Source organism: Myotis lucifugus, unplaced genomic scaffold (genome assembly GCF_000147115.1).
Source record: "Myotis lucifugus unplaced genomic scaffold, Myoluc2.0 scaffold_329, whole genome shotgun sequence".
Classification (NCBI taxonomy): domain Eukaryota; kingdom Metazoa; phylum Chordata; class Mammalia; order Chiroptera; family Vespertilionidae; genus Myotis; species Myotis lucifugus.
In genome coordinates this window covers 21,126-33,870 of record NW_005871377.1, presented here as the reverse complement: position 1 = coordinate 33,870, position 12,745 = coordinate 21,126, and the positions used below count along the sequence as shown (strand labels likewise).

Here is a 12,745-nt window from a genome sequence, read left to right as displayed (position 1 = left end):
TTGCATTTGGAGAAAGACTCGATTCTGGTCACCCACTTGCAGATGTGGTTATGAAGAGCAAGGCACTGGAGCTGGTCTGTCAGCTGTCGTTCCCGCGCACATTGGAAAATGGACAGACCCCCCCGCCCTCCCTTCTCCAGCTGTTGTAGAACCACACACACCTGACACACCAGCTGTAAGGCTGGCTTTGAACAAGTTACCTCCATGTTGTATCGAGGTTCTCAGTCTAGACCAGCCGTGGGCAAACTATGGCCCGTTTGAAATGAATAAAACTAAAAAAAAAAAGACCGTACCCTTTTATGTAATGATGTTTACTTTGAATTTATATTAGTTCACACAAACACTCCATCCATGCTTTTGTTCCGGCCCTCCGGTCCAGTTTAAGAACCCATTGTGGCCCTCGAGTCAAAAAGTTTGCCCACCCCTGGTCTAGACTCTTTCATTTGGGGAACTCAGAAAAGACAGGTGCTCAGGCCCCTTTAAAAGACCAATTGAATAAGAATCTTGAGGGATGGGATCAAAGTATCTGTTTTAGAAGCTCCCCAGGTGACTAATGTGCAGCCAAGGTTAGAAAACACGGATCTACAGGCTAGTACTTGTAGGTACTCGGCCAAATTTCTACCTGAAACAATGAAAGAAGATTTAAGGGGTTTCTAGTTGAGTTGAGTGAAAAGGAGTCTAGTCTTTGAAGTCAAATGGAATGTGGGTTTTTACACCTTTGCACCACCACTTACTACAGTGGCCCTGTGCAAGTTATTTAACTACCTTAAGTCATTGTGATGATTAAGTTCCAAAATGTGTAAAGCACTTTGTGCAGGGCCTATAACAGGCACCAAATGATGTGTAGACATTATCCCCTCTGGTCGGTGGAGATGCTGTAAGTCAAGGCCACCTACGGGCTGAGCTAGACCCTGAGTACCTATCTGTAACTTCCCAGCTGGGGATAGAGATCAAAGAAACAGGAGTGAAAGAAAACATTTTACTTAAAAAACAAAACAAAAAACAACAGTGGGCTCTGGAAACGGGAGTTAGTCCATTCGGGCCTTCAGGGTCCTGGTGGTGATTTTGTCCTTCTCACTGCAGGGGGAGAAAATCATGAGACTGCAGAACAAGTGGCGTCCTAACTGGGTTTAACTGTTTTGCTCACGTACGTTAACGTAGCCTGTGCTGAGGAAGGGGAGCATGGAGAAGTGGGGGAACTGGTGAAAGCTCCCGTAGGTGGGACCATCAGGAGGTGAGATGATTCAGGGCTGGACTGAGAAGCCGTCCAAAGAAAGGAAGGCGCTCCTCCAAGGCCTAGAGAACAAGGAACTAGGAAGGACATGCAATGGATTTCACGGATGGACATAACACTGTCAGTCCCAGTCTGTTTCTATGGTGATTAAGCAGGATATCCCATAACAAAAGGCTCCAAAGACTTGTTCTGGTTGTACCGAAGGGAAGCAGTTGGGAGGACACCTATCCAGCTAGGTTCCTGGTGACAGCCCCCAACAACTAAGAGGAAAAAGGGGACGGCAGGCAGAGGGCAGGAAAACAGCTCCCAGGGCGCAGCACTTCACACACTGAGTCCCACACTGGTGGGAACTGGGAGAGAGGAGGGAGCCACCCAGTGTTTCAGTCTGTCTGCAGTAGCTCTGCTGTGGCTCCTCACCACACAGGTCCCTGAGATTTTGGGGGCACTTAAAGGGAGAAAGAAATGTCTATTGTGAACAAGGGGAGACTCGGGGTCATGGAGCCTCACCTGACTGAGGCCAGGGGAACCTGGGTAGGCTCCCAGCTGCCACCCTTAGGGATTTCTGCTCTCCCACATCTGCCAGGGCTCTGGGAAGATGGGGGTGTTTGTGTGGGAGGGGAGAGGGAAGTGTCTGCAAAGCTTCTGGACTTGCAGCTCATACTCACATGACGTGGACGACGACTCCCATGCCTGACACGGCGTCACGGTCCACAGCATTCAGCATGGCTTGTGAGATGGTTTCAAATAGGTGTTCTGGATCCTGCCAACAGAGCAGAAGCCTTTCAATCCCCAGAACCTCGGACGCCAATGTGGTCTGGCTCCTTAACACTCTATTTTTCTAGGCTCAAGGACCCCAGCTGTGGCCCTCCTCTGCCTGAAGTGAAAGACCCCCTCAGTTCCTTCCCAGAAGGGAGCAGGTTATATAAAGGGAAGTTCAAGCCCTGCACTTCCTCCACTAATCAGCAGTGTGACCTTGGGCAAGTCATACCTCCCTTCACTAAGCCCCAATTCCTCGCCTGTACAATGGGGAGAAGACTCCCCATCTGGCTCCCATGTGCTCTGTCAGCTGTCTGATGGACTCTCCACCTGGGTGTCCCATTCATACTCAAAACTCAACCTGTCCAGCCATGACAGCACATTTCCACCCAAACCTGTTCTTCATTCTCTATCTTTGATGTTTTAGTTAGAAAACTCAGGAGTCCTTAATATCTCCACCTCCCTCATTTGTTTTAAGTGACTAAGTCCTCTAGACCAGTGGTCGGCAAACTGCGGCTCGCAAACCACATGCAGCTCTTTGGCCCCTTGAGTGTGGCTCTTCCACAAAATACCGACTTCTGCACATGGGCCACGAAGTTTCAATTGCACTGTACATGCGTCCCCGCACGTGGTATTTTGTGGAAGAGCCACACTCAAGGGGCCAAAGAGCCGCATGTGGCTCGAGAGCCGCAGTTTGCCAGCCACTGCTCTAGACCATGGCTGCCTCACCTTCCCACTGCCACAATCTTTGCTCAGGACCTTAGAGCCTCCTGCCGGTGACCACAACAGCTTGTCCCTTCTACCTGCAGGCCTCTGGTTCCCGAAGGTTCCTTCCTGCCCTTGACACCGCACCAGAAGGAAAAGTTCAAAGTCCTGGGCATGGCATTCAAGGTATTTCACAGTCTCATCCCAACCTCACTCTCCTTCATCACCTCGCCCCACATCCCGCTCACACTCCCGCAGCCACAGTGAGCTCTCTGTCTCTGACCACGGGGCCCCTCCCGCACCTTTGCACAAGCTGTTCCTTCTGCCAACCAGGCCCTTTCTCTCCCCCTCTTCCTAGCAAACGCATTTTAACAAGCATTTGGGTGTCTGCCTTGCTTCATTAGACTGCAGTGAGCCCTTGCAGACAGACTTCCTGCTTTCCCCAGAGTCTGACCAAGCCGGCACAGCAGACAACCCTCACTGCCAGGCACTGTTCCATCTTCTCGTGTTTCCTCACACCTCCATGGATAAGGTAGGTGCTACTGTTACCCCATTTTACAGCTGAGGAGACGGAGGCAGAGCAGTACATCGACTTACCCAAGAGTAGAACTCACTAAGCGGTTGGTGCAGCTGGTATTCCAACCCAGAGCCCATTCTGTTGGGCTGCCTCTAAAACTACACTTTACATTTTGTTAAATGTTTGTTAATTGAATGAATGTGAGAACCCTGAAAACCCAGTGTGAGGAATTATTTGTTGTAGCAAATATCTGACTGGGGTCCCTGGAGCCAGCCAGCCCACACCAAGGCCCTGGCGGATGGAGTTTCTGGCTCAGCAGCTGTGGCTTTCTCCCCTACCCACACCATTTCCCCCAGTATCTGCAAGGCAAACACATGTTCCCCTGATGGTCAAGGAGAGGAGGCCACCTCAGATCCCAGCCCCACTTCACGCCACCAACTCACCATGTCGGGCTCCCAGAGGGACTCGCACATCCCATACATCTGTTCGGCACAGGTGCCGCTGACCACAAAGTCGTCGGTCACCATGGGGCAGCCAATGAGGTCCAGAGAGCAAATGAAGGGCTGAAAGGTCTTCGGGTCCAACCCAGCAATGACTGGCTCCGTGTAGTAGGGGCCAAACCTGTAGGGCCAGGAGCAGAGAGAAACCAGAACTTAAGAACAAGTCCTTTCCTGTTCAGGTAGTCAGACAAGGCCCTGGCCCAGGCCCAGGCCTAGGGAGGAAAACAGAGGGCCTGTTTGGGAAAATCTCCTTTTCCTGTGGCCAAGGGAGAGGGAGAGATCAAAACATCAATGATGACAGAGTGTCATTGATCGGCTGCCTCCTGCACGCCGACAGAGTGTCATTGATCGGCTGCCTCCTGCACGCCCCACACCGGGGATCGAACTCACAACCCGGGCATGTGCCCTGACCGGGAATCGAATCGTGACCTCCTGGTTCATAGGTTGATGCTCAACCATTGAGCAACACTGGCTGGACCTCGATGCCTTTTTATTATTTTCAATAAACATGAGCCATTAAATATATACCTTAATGTGAGTTAAATTTTATAAAGCCCCCTCATATGAATCAGTTTAAAAAATCTTTTGTTAAGCCTTTCTCAATGTGGGATTTTGATAAATGTGGTTACTATATACCAGACAATTCACAGCCGAGGAAATGAACTTATGCCTAAAAACAAAATGGTAGTCCTGCCTGGCTAGCGTGGCTCAGTAGTTGAGCGTCGACCTATGCATCAGGATTTCATGGTTCGATTCGCGTTCAGGGCATATGCCCGGGTTGCGGGCTTGGTCCACAGTGTGGGGCGTGCAGTACAGGAGGCAGCCAATCAGTGATTCTCTCTCATCACTGATGTTTCTTCTTTTTTCATTTTCAATAAATTTTATGTGACCTAGTTTCTGGGTTAATTTTTTACCAAACTGCTAGGAACGTACTGTGCCAATATGGCGGAAATGAACTTGTGCTCAGGAGGCCTTGGTGAGGGACACCAGCCAGGCCTACCATATGCACCGTGGTGGTTCATCACTGATAGATCCTGTGACTTTAAGTGAAATGATATATAACAAAACCAAATGTACCATAGATCAATTGATACAAACAAGTTCCTATGGCATCTCATCGTTATGACAAAGCGACGTTGAGCAAAATGTCATCCTAGGACCTGCGATATCTCCACTCACCGTTTCTCATACAAGAGGTTGGCCACCATGCTCATGAGGGTGTAAGGCTTGATCTGCCGGCCTTCCTTCAGCTCATACAGGTTCAGTCGGAACTTAAGGCGCTGGGCACTGTGGAAGGAGCAAAAGAATCAGTAAGCCACTGTCCCCTAGTGTCCAACCTGTGGGGGTCAGGAGGGACATAGGAAGACACCACCTGGGCCCTGCCATGGCTCCTCCCTTCCCCTCCCAGGGATTTTCTCACCAGAAGTCCAACCTCATGTCCATGTTTCAGGACTTGCCCAACACAACACCTGGACACACCACTCTAATAACCTTCCCCGCCCCAATACTTTTTAGAGGGGAGATTTATATATATTTTATTGATTTCAAAGAGGGAGATAGAAACATCAATGATGAGAATCACTGACTGGCTGCCTCCTGCACGCCCCCTACTGGAGATGGAGCCCGCAACCAAGGCATGTGCCCTTGACTGGAATCAAACCCAATAAAATGCACAGCAGAAGGAGCAGTGGACTGAGAGAGCTGACCTGGGCTAAGCCTTCATCCTCCACCTTAATTTTTTCATCCTCAAGATGAGGAAAAAGTCAATCACCTGGTGGTGAGACAATGTATGGGCATATGACAAGGTGCTTGGAAGACTGCAAAGTCTGATATGTCTTAAGCAGCAGCCACACTAAGGGACCGGAAAGTGACTAAGAAAAAAAGGCCACAAATCCTCCAGTGCCATCTGCGAGCCCGGGAATGGGCCCCTGTGGGGAGCAGACTAATGCCATCCCTGCCGGAAGCAAAGCAAAGAGCCACACAGGCCCCCGGGTCAAGGAGCCTCGGACACGAGCTTAGCTTCATCCGACAGGCGAGGAAGCAACGGCCTAGCAAAGGGAGCCATTACCGCCCCAAACAAACAAACTCGGTGAGAACAACCTCCCGAAGAAATGAAGGGTGTGAGGAGAACGGCCGTGGCCGGAGGGAGGACGGCTGGTGGGCGCCGTCACACCGACTGGAACTCTCAGCTACCATTCCCTGACTCCACCAGAACCGGAAAAAGGTCAGCTGGCTCAGTTAGATCCCAGGAGGAATTTCCAAGTTCTATGTTCTTGAGACTTAGGGGACTTTCAGGGACACGACAGAGAATGCTTTCTGCCAAGCGTCCACCCACATTAGCGAACTGGTCCCTCGATCTTCCAGAAACAAAGCCCAGGAACCGCCGCTTCTTAGGCTGCCAGCTTCTTTCAGGACCCGGCACCTGTGACCACACCTTCTCTCCGGAAACTCAATCTTGATTCTTTTCCTCTGGCTTCTCATCTGACCCCGCTGCTAACATTATGCAGTTCAGCTTACTTTTCCCCCTTGTCTCTCCAAAATCCGTTCCCATAGATTTAACAGCTCACCAACACCTCTCCAGCCCCGAGATATCGTTTCATACCCCAAATGCTTACAAGATGTTTCCACTTGGCATGCCTTGTCCCCTCAAAATTAGTGTCAAAATCAAAGCCGTCACCTCCCTCTAAAACAGCGGTCCTCAACCTGAGGGTCACGACCCCTGAAAATACATCCTGCATATCAGATGTTTACATTACGATTCATAACAGTAGCAAAATTACAGTGATGAAGTAGCAACGAAAATAGTTTTATGGTTGGCGGTCACCACAACATGAGGAACTGTATTAAAGGGTCGCGGCATGAGGAAGGTTGAGAACCACTGCAAGTCCTCCCAATTCCCATGTTTCAGTCAACAGGCTCAACACAGAAATCATCTTGAAAACATTTCTGGACGGCCTACATCCGGGTACTAGCTTAGACACTAGTAAGGACAAAAGGGAGGAACCACAACCTCAATGAAGGACTCTTTGGCCTCACAATATCCAAGCAGCCACCACGGCTGGCCAGCAACAACTCTCAGAAATGCTTTCCTTTCCTTTCCCATCACCCCCACCCCATCAGGACCACAAGGAGCACACCTGGACTATCGCAACGGCTACCTAGATCAGGGGTCCTCAAACTACGGCCCGCGGGCCACATGCAAATACAAATATTGTATTTGTTCCCGTTTTGTTTTTTTACTTCAAAATAACATATGTGCAGTGTGCACAGGAATTTGTTCATAGTTTTTTTTTTTAAACTATAGTCCAGCCCTCCAACGGTCTGAGGGACAGCGAACTGGCCCCCTGTTTAAAAAGTTTGAGGACCCCTGACCTAGTTCATCTCCCAGACCCTCCCTTGTCTCAAATCACAGAACCACTGCCAACTAGAGAGCTAACCTAGCAGCCCATCGGCACCGGGGCCAGTTCTCTTTCTGTATGCCTGCCTTGTCCCCAACTAGACCTGAAGCCTTTCAAAGACGGAGCGTGCAGGCTTTCGCTTCCGAGGGGCCTGTGTGGGATCTTGGTTGAACTTCATCAGCTTGCATCTTGGGCAAGATGCTCTCTGAGACCCTCGGCTCCCCGATCTGCAACACAGGACCGAGGGCACCGTGGTGATGTCACTAAACGAACCCACGCAGGTCAGGTGCTTTCCACAGCCTGGCACAGAGGCAACGCCGGTGTAAGTCACTAGCACACAGCTCTGTCATGCGTGGTGTCCCGCAAAGGCTCGAACTCACTGGAGCTTTGGGTAGATGGCTGACACCCGGGCCACGCACGACGCCAGGCCAGGCTGGTCCATGGAGAGGCCGGGATGTGGGCGGGGGTCCCCGACACTTACACGGTCTGGACGTCGGTGGCTAGCCCGGCCAGGCCGATGTACAGCCGGTCGCCCATGGGGAAGATCTTCTGGAAGTCCGTGGTCACCATCTGGGCCTGGATCCCGAAGCGCCTGTCGGCGGCGATGGCCACGCAGTCCTTCCCCTTCATGGCCATGACGGCCCCTCCATTGTAGGACATAATAGACTGGGGCAGACGGGGGGGAAGGGCTCAGCGCGAGGTCAAAGGCGGCCACAGACCCCGGCCCAGCCCCTCATCCGGAGGCTCCCGTCCACACCGTCCTCCACTCTGGAGGCGCCTGGAGGCCTCGAACTCCAGATCTGAGATCAGCCCTACGGGGCTGCGAGGAGCCGCATTCGCCTCACCCACCGTGGTCCTCACCGCGGTGCGCTCCCCTTCAAATTGGAGCCGCTTCCTTCAGTCGGCCGCCAGGCCCTCTTCGCCTCCCAAACCTCCCATGACCCCCGTTTTTCAATCGCTACCCCGAGTCCCTACTCCTCGCTCCCATCTCACCATGATTGCGGTGTAGTAGGACCTCCGACCGCCACAATTCCAGCAAACCGGCCGGGGACCTCACTGCGCAACCACCCTCGCTGTTCTCTCTCTATTGGCTGAAAGGCCGGCCTTTCCGGGATATTTTGGCTTTCTATTGGCTGAACGTCTCTGTCAGTCACCGGCACGGGAAGTTTGATTGAGAAGTCAAACCGGGGACCGTAAAGCGGAAAGTGAAAAGTCACGGCGAGTGCGGAAGGACCTGGCGTCGCGGTGCAGGCTGGGATCGCGGCGGACCGGGTCTCGGGACCCGACAGACTGGAGACAGGATCTGCGTGCGCCTGGGCTGCTGAAGCCGTAGATACGCGGCTGCAGCCGCAGCTGAAGGGCTGCAGTGTTGCTTGTCGAGCTTATCACTCATCTTAGCTGGTTTCATTTATTTATTCCAGAAACCCTTACCTGTTGTGTGCCAAGCACTAGGCTCTGGATATTAACGGTGCCTGGTGTTTAAGAGGCGCCATCAAGTGCATATTTAATAATGCGAGGAGGGGAGGGCAGTAGGTGGGCGTCGCGAGTGTTCAGCTGCAGGGGTTCAGCCGCAAAGGGGAGGTTTGGAGGCCGAACGTTGTTCTCTGGGGTCGATTTCAAGTATCCCAAATCTCAGCTCACTCTAAAAAGGGACGTTCCTAGCTTTCCCTTATCTAAGATCCGGAGGCAGCCGGCGCCCACCCCTCCAGAGCCAATGGAGGAAGGCGTGCCTGTCCTGCCAGCTTTTTTCCACGAATCAAGACCCTTCCCTTTCTCCCTCGGGTCCGTTTTTGCACGTCTGCGAGGGTTTCTGTTCTGACTTCTGCTTCGTCGCAAGCTCACTCCTATTGACTCAACTCTCCGCCACCTTAACAGTCACGACAGTCTCTGTGGCGCAATCGGTTAGCGCGTTCGGCTGTTAACCGAAAGGTTGGTGGTTCGAGCCCACCCAGGGACGCTCTGTTTTCCTCCCTCCTAAGCGTAATTATCCCAACTGCTAGAGTCCCCAAATTTGGTGTTGAAATGGCAGAGATACACTTTTTCTATAGCACCTCAGAGGGTCATTGTGATTGGAAATTTATTGTTTACTCAGTGATGGGGTAATTTCTCCGCGCTTTTTTCTACCACTCTGCCCCCAAACTGGACGGCAGGAATAACAGACAGATTTTTGTCTTACCCGGCAATCCCAATACGTTTCAGGTTGCATTTTTTGTAGGATTAAGAACGAATTTCCAGTGGAGGTTAGATAGTTTTCCATTGCCGGTCTCAGTCGCTGTTACAATCTCAAACTATTACATTTGGAAGGGAAGAAAGCGTGTGAGAGAAAGGCAGAGACAAACTGAGGGATGAAGAGAAAGGTGAGAAAGGGAGAACATCGCTGTGATGTGCGGACACAGGAAGAGGGGATATGACAGAGGAAATAGGCGAGGTCAGAGGAAGGAAGACCCAGAGGAAATGGAGAGAAGGAAAAGAGCAGTTAATATGAGAAGCATTAGAAAAGGGAAAACAACAAAACAGTTTTTTTTCTAGAAATACACCCACATAAGTGAGGAGGATTGGGAAATAGAAGCAGAAACTGACAAAGGACATTGTTTTGGGGAGACACAGATAAAGGGACAGAAGGAAAGGCAGTCATAAAATCCCGAGAGGAGCCACGCTCTCCCACCACTGTCCTCATCTTCGAGGGGATCTGACCTGGCAATAGCTCTTGGTATGAGCCAGAAACGATCACCCCGATTTCCCAGGTCCCTAAGGAAGCGGATTCTTCTGATGAGTACTTGTCAGGTAGAGAATCAGAGAATCACCTGCGATACTACAACTACGATTGAGATAAAGAATTGGCACCTGACCTCTCCCAGAAGCACGTTCAAAGGCAGGGGGTAGGAGCCTCCACTTTCATGAAAGAGCTAAGCAAAGGACTCTCTCAAGCCATTCTCTTCCACGTCTGGTCTCTTCTCAAGATTGGGCTCACAGGGGCCTCGTCTGAAAGCCCTTGCCAGTGCGCACCCTCCCTGCCCCGCTCCCACACCGCTGGTGGGGGACACGGAAGGGTACACAGTGCCATGGGAGCTCACCAGACAGGCTGTGTGACCCTCCGGAGTTGCCCCCGTGGGTCTGAGTACCCAGCCCGGGAAAGCCCGGCTCATCAGCGTTCTGTGCCCTGTGCCCAGCGCAGTACTTGCATTGACACATGACAGGTGCTTCTTTGTCCGGACACTAGACACATTCAGATGTGGGGAAGGTTGGGACAGAAGATTCTCCTGCTAAACCAGAAAGGCCAGGGATATGGGGACCTGCTGCCTAGGACAGAAATGATGCAAGTTTTCGTGGGTAATGGGGTCTTCAGCTTGCTCCTTCTGTCCTGTGGTTTGCTCCCGGCTGGTGCTTGATAATTGAGGAACAAGTGAATGGATCCCAGGTGAGCACCGAGCGCGGTATCCCTTCTAGCCGCACCCCAGGATCAAAGAACCGCAGTAGGACTCAGAGGCAGTAGCAGATTACCCCCCCCCCCCCAATACACACACAACCAAGGGCAGCCCCTGGATGCTCGTGTGCACTGTGGGTGGGATTGAGATATCGAAGCCCCTACAGGTTGCTCTTGCTCCGGATCTTCTAGCCCCAAAGGAGTGGCAGACCAAGCGTCCTTGCTGCACTCCCCTCCCCAAAGGGCGACGCCGGGACAGAAGAGGATGCCCGGGTCTTCCCTGGCAGAGTCCAAGGTTCAGGCGACACACTTGCCCTGGGGACAAGGGGTGCGTCCATCCCCAGAACCCCCTTTCCCAGAGGAGCGGCGAACTCCCGGTCTGTGCATGCAGACAGTGTGGAGCAGGTGACCAGGCCCGCCCCCCGCCCTCCTCTCCCCGCCCCCACTCGGCCAGGGTGGGCTGAAGGCTGAAGCTGGGGTCACTTGGCGGCCAAAGGGTGACCCTGGTCTCTGGCCAGCGAGTGAAAGCGTGCAGCCCGCGGACGCCAGCTTCGGGGCGGCCTGGCCTGCGAGCGAGAAGGGGAGGAGGAGGAGGAGGAGGCGGAGGCAGGCGCTCCGAGGCTGGCCGAAGAGTCGTCTCCCAGTTTGCTAACTCGAGCGAGCCACCGCCAGCGCACTTAATGGCGTTTCTGGCCGGATGGTCGCGCTCTTTGGAGGAACAGACACAGTGACCATCCCCAATAAATCTCGACGAACGAATAAGCGAATCGACCGTCTTCATGAGGCAGGCCCGCGGGCGTCGCCGAAACGTAGTATCGATTAGCTCCCCCGGCGCCACCGCCGCCCCCCCTTCCCGGCTGGTCCAAGCCTTCCTCCTCCCCCCCCCCCCGGCGGGATCCCCTGTGGGGACAGGAGCCCGCACCCTCGGCGGGAGCGAGGTCGCCGCCGCCGGGAGGGAGGCGCACCCACCGCGCCGAGCGCGCAGCGCGGTCCCCGCCGCGGCGCACATTGCGGGCACCGGCGCGAGGCGGGGAAAAGCGCGGGCCCACCTTCCAGCCCGGCGCCGGGATTTCTAGTTTATTCGGGCCGCTCGCATTCGGCCCGGTGATTGAGTCCCGGGCCCGGGGCCTGAGTCTCCCCGCCCAGGTTGCGTCCCACTCTCCCCCACACCCGGGGCGCCAGCCTCCACCACGGCGACCCCCCCACCCCCGCCGCCTCGCCCTCCGTCCCCAGGCGGGTTGCTCCCTCGAGGCGCCCCGGCTGGGGCCCGGGTGCTGCGTTTCAGAACCGGCGACCGGGCCGCCGAGAGGGGCGAGGAGGGCGGGGAGGACGCGCGCCTGCAGATGCAGCTGTTATTTTTAAGGGAATCTTATTCGAGTGAATGGAAAGGGCCCAGACGCGTGGACGCGGAGGCGTCGCGTCCCTCGCCCGAGCCCAGCGCCCCTTAGCCGAGGCAGGAGGCCGGCAAAGCGAGCCACCGCGCGTGGAGCCCCGTCTTGATGTCACCATTTTCTAGGCGCCCCAACTAGGGGTGCGGATCGCAGGGTCAGGGGGTGGGGGGCGCACACGCATTTTCCGGGAGGAGTGAGCTGCAGAGACGAGGCTCCTTCCTCCAGGGTCGGGCTGTCTGGGAAGGGTAAAGGGCTGTCCTACTTTAGGGGGCCTGGTCCTGGGGGCGGGGGGGTGCAGCCGCGAGAGCCCCTACCCCCTCCTCCTCTGCCCCTCTCCGCAAACACCCTAAAGGAATGAGGTCACGTGGGTGGGCGGTGGGCGGGACCTACTCTTGTCTGGAGGAAAAAAGCCATTTTGTCCCCCCCGCCAGCCCCGGTCCCTCCCTCCCCTCCCTCCCTCCCCTCGCTCCCTCCCTCTCTTCCTCCACCCGAGCCGCTTCGCAAACTCTTTCTTACCGAAGATTCTCCCCTCCCTAAGAGTTAAAAATTCTACCTAATTAGAAAGAAATTACATGATTTTTATAATAGAACGCATGAAGTATGGAGATACATTATCGCAATAACTATAAAACTAAGTTGTTCTAAAGCTAAATGAATAAAAGATTTGTGAACATTATAGAAGGACTGTGGAAGAGATATCTTGAAAGCGAAGTCATCGATAGCTGAATTTAAAGTAGGCTGATACCGAATTCGTTTAGAGCTTTTCCAGGCGCAACCTTTCTGTTAAAAGCGGAATGGGTTTCTTTCTGTATTTGCCTAG

At 53.7% G+C, this 12,745-nt stretch overlaps 1 protein-coding gene and 1 non-coding gene across 2 annotated transcripts; one reads left to right on the top strand and one right to left on the bottom strand.

Moving 5' to 3' along the window:
• Positions 1-965: 965 nt before the first annotated feature.
• Positions 966-8,289, bottom strand: PSMB3 (proteasome subunit beta 3). Its single transcript, XM_006100758.3, has 6 exons — positions 8,104-8,289; positions 7,592-7,776; positions 4,892-4,999; positions 3,656-3,833; positions 1,900-1,994; positions 966-1,077 (listed from the first exon to the last, which is right to left on the bottom strand). Exons 1-6 carry the CDS (start codon positions 8,104-8,106, stop codon positions 1,029-1,031), a joined length of 618 nt encoding a protein of 205 aa, XP_006100820.1. The 5' UTR covers positions 8,107-8,289; the 3' UTR covers positions 966-1,028.
• Positions 8,290-8,993: 704 nt separating this feature from the next.
• On the top strand, positions 8,994-9,067 carry TRNAN-GUU. Its single transcript has one exon. It is a non-coding gene; the product is annotated as a tRNA-Asn (tRNA).
• Positions 9,068-12,745: the final 3,678 nt, after the last annotated feature.

Coding starts and splice junctions, on each gene's coding strand:
- PSMB3 (XM_006100758.3), bottom strand. Junction 5,000..7,591: donor GCCACCGACGTCCAGACCGT/GTAAGTGTCGGG, acceptor CTCCTTCCACAG/TGCCCAGCGCCTTAAGTTCC. Junction 1,078..1,899: donor GGAGTCGTCGTCCACGTCAT/GTGAGTATGAGC, acceptor CTCCCCCTGCAG/TGAGAAGGACAAAATCACCA.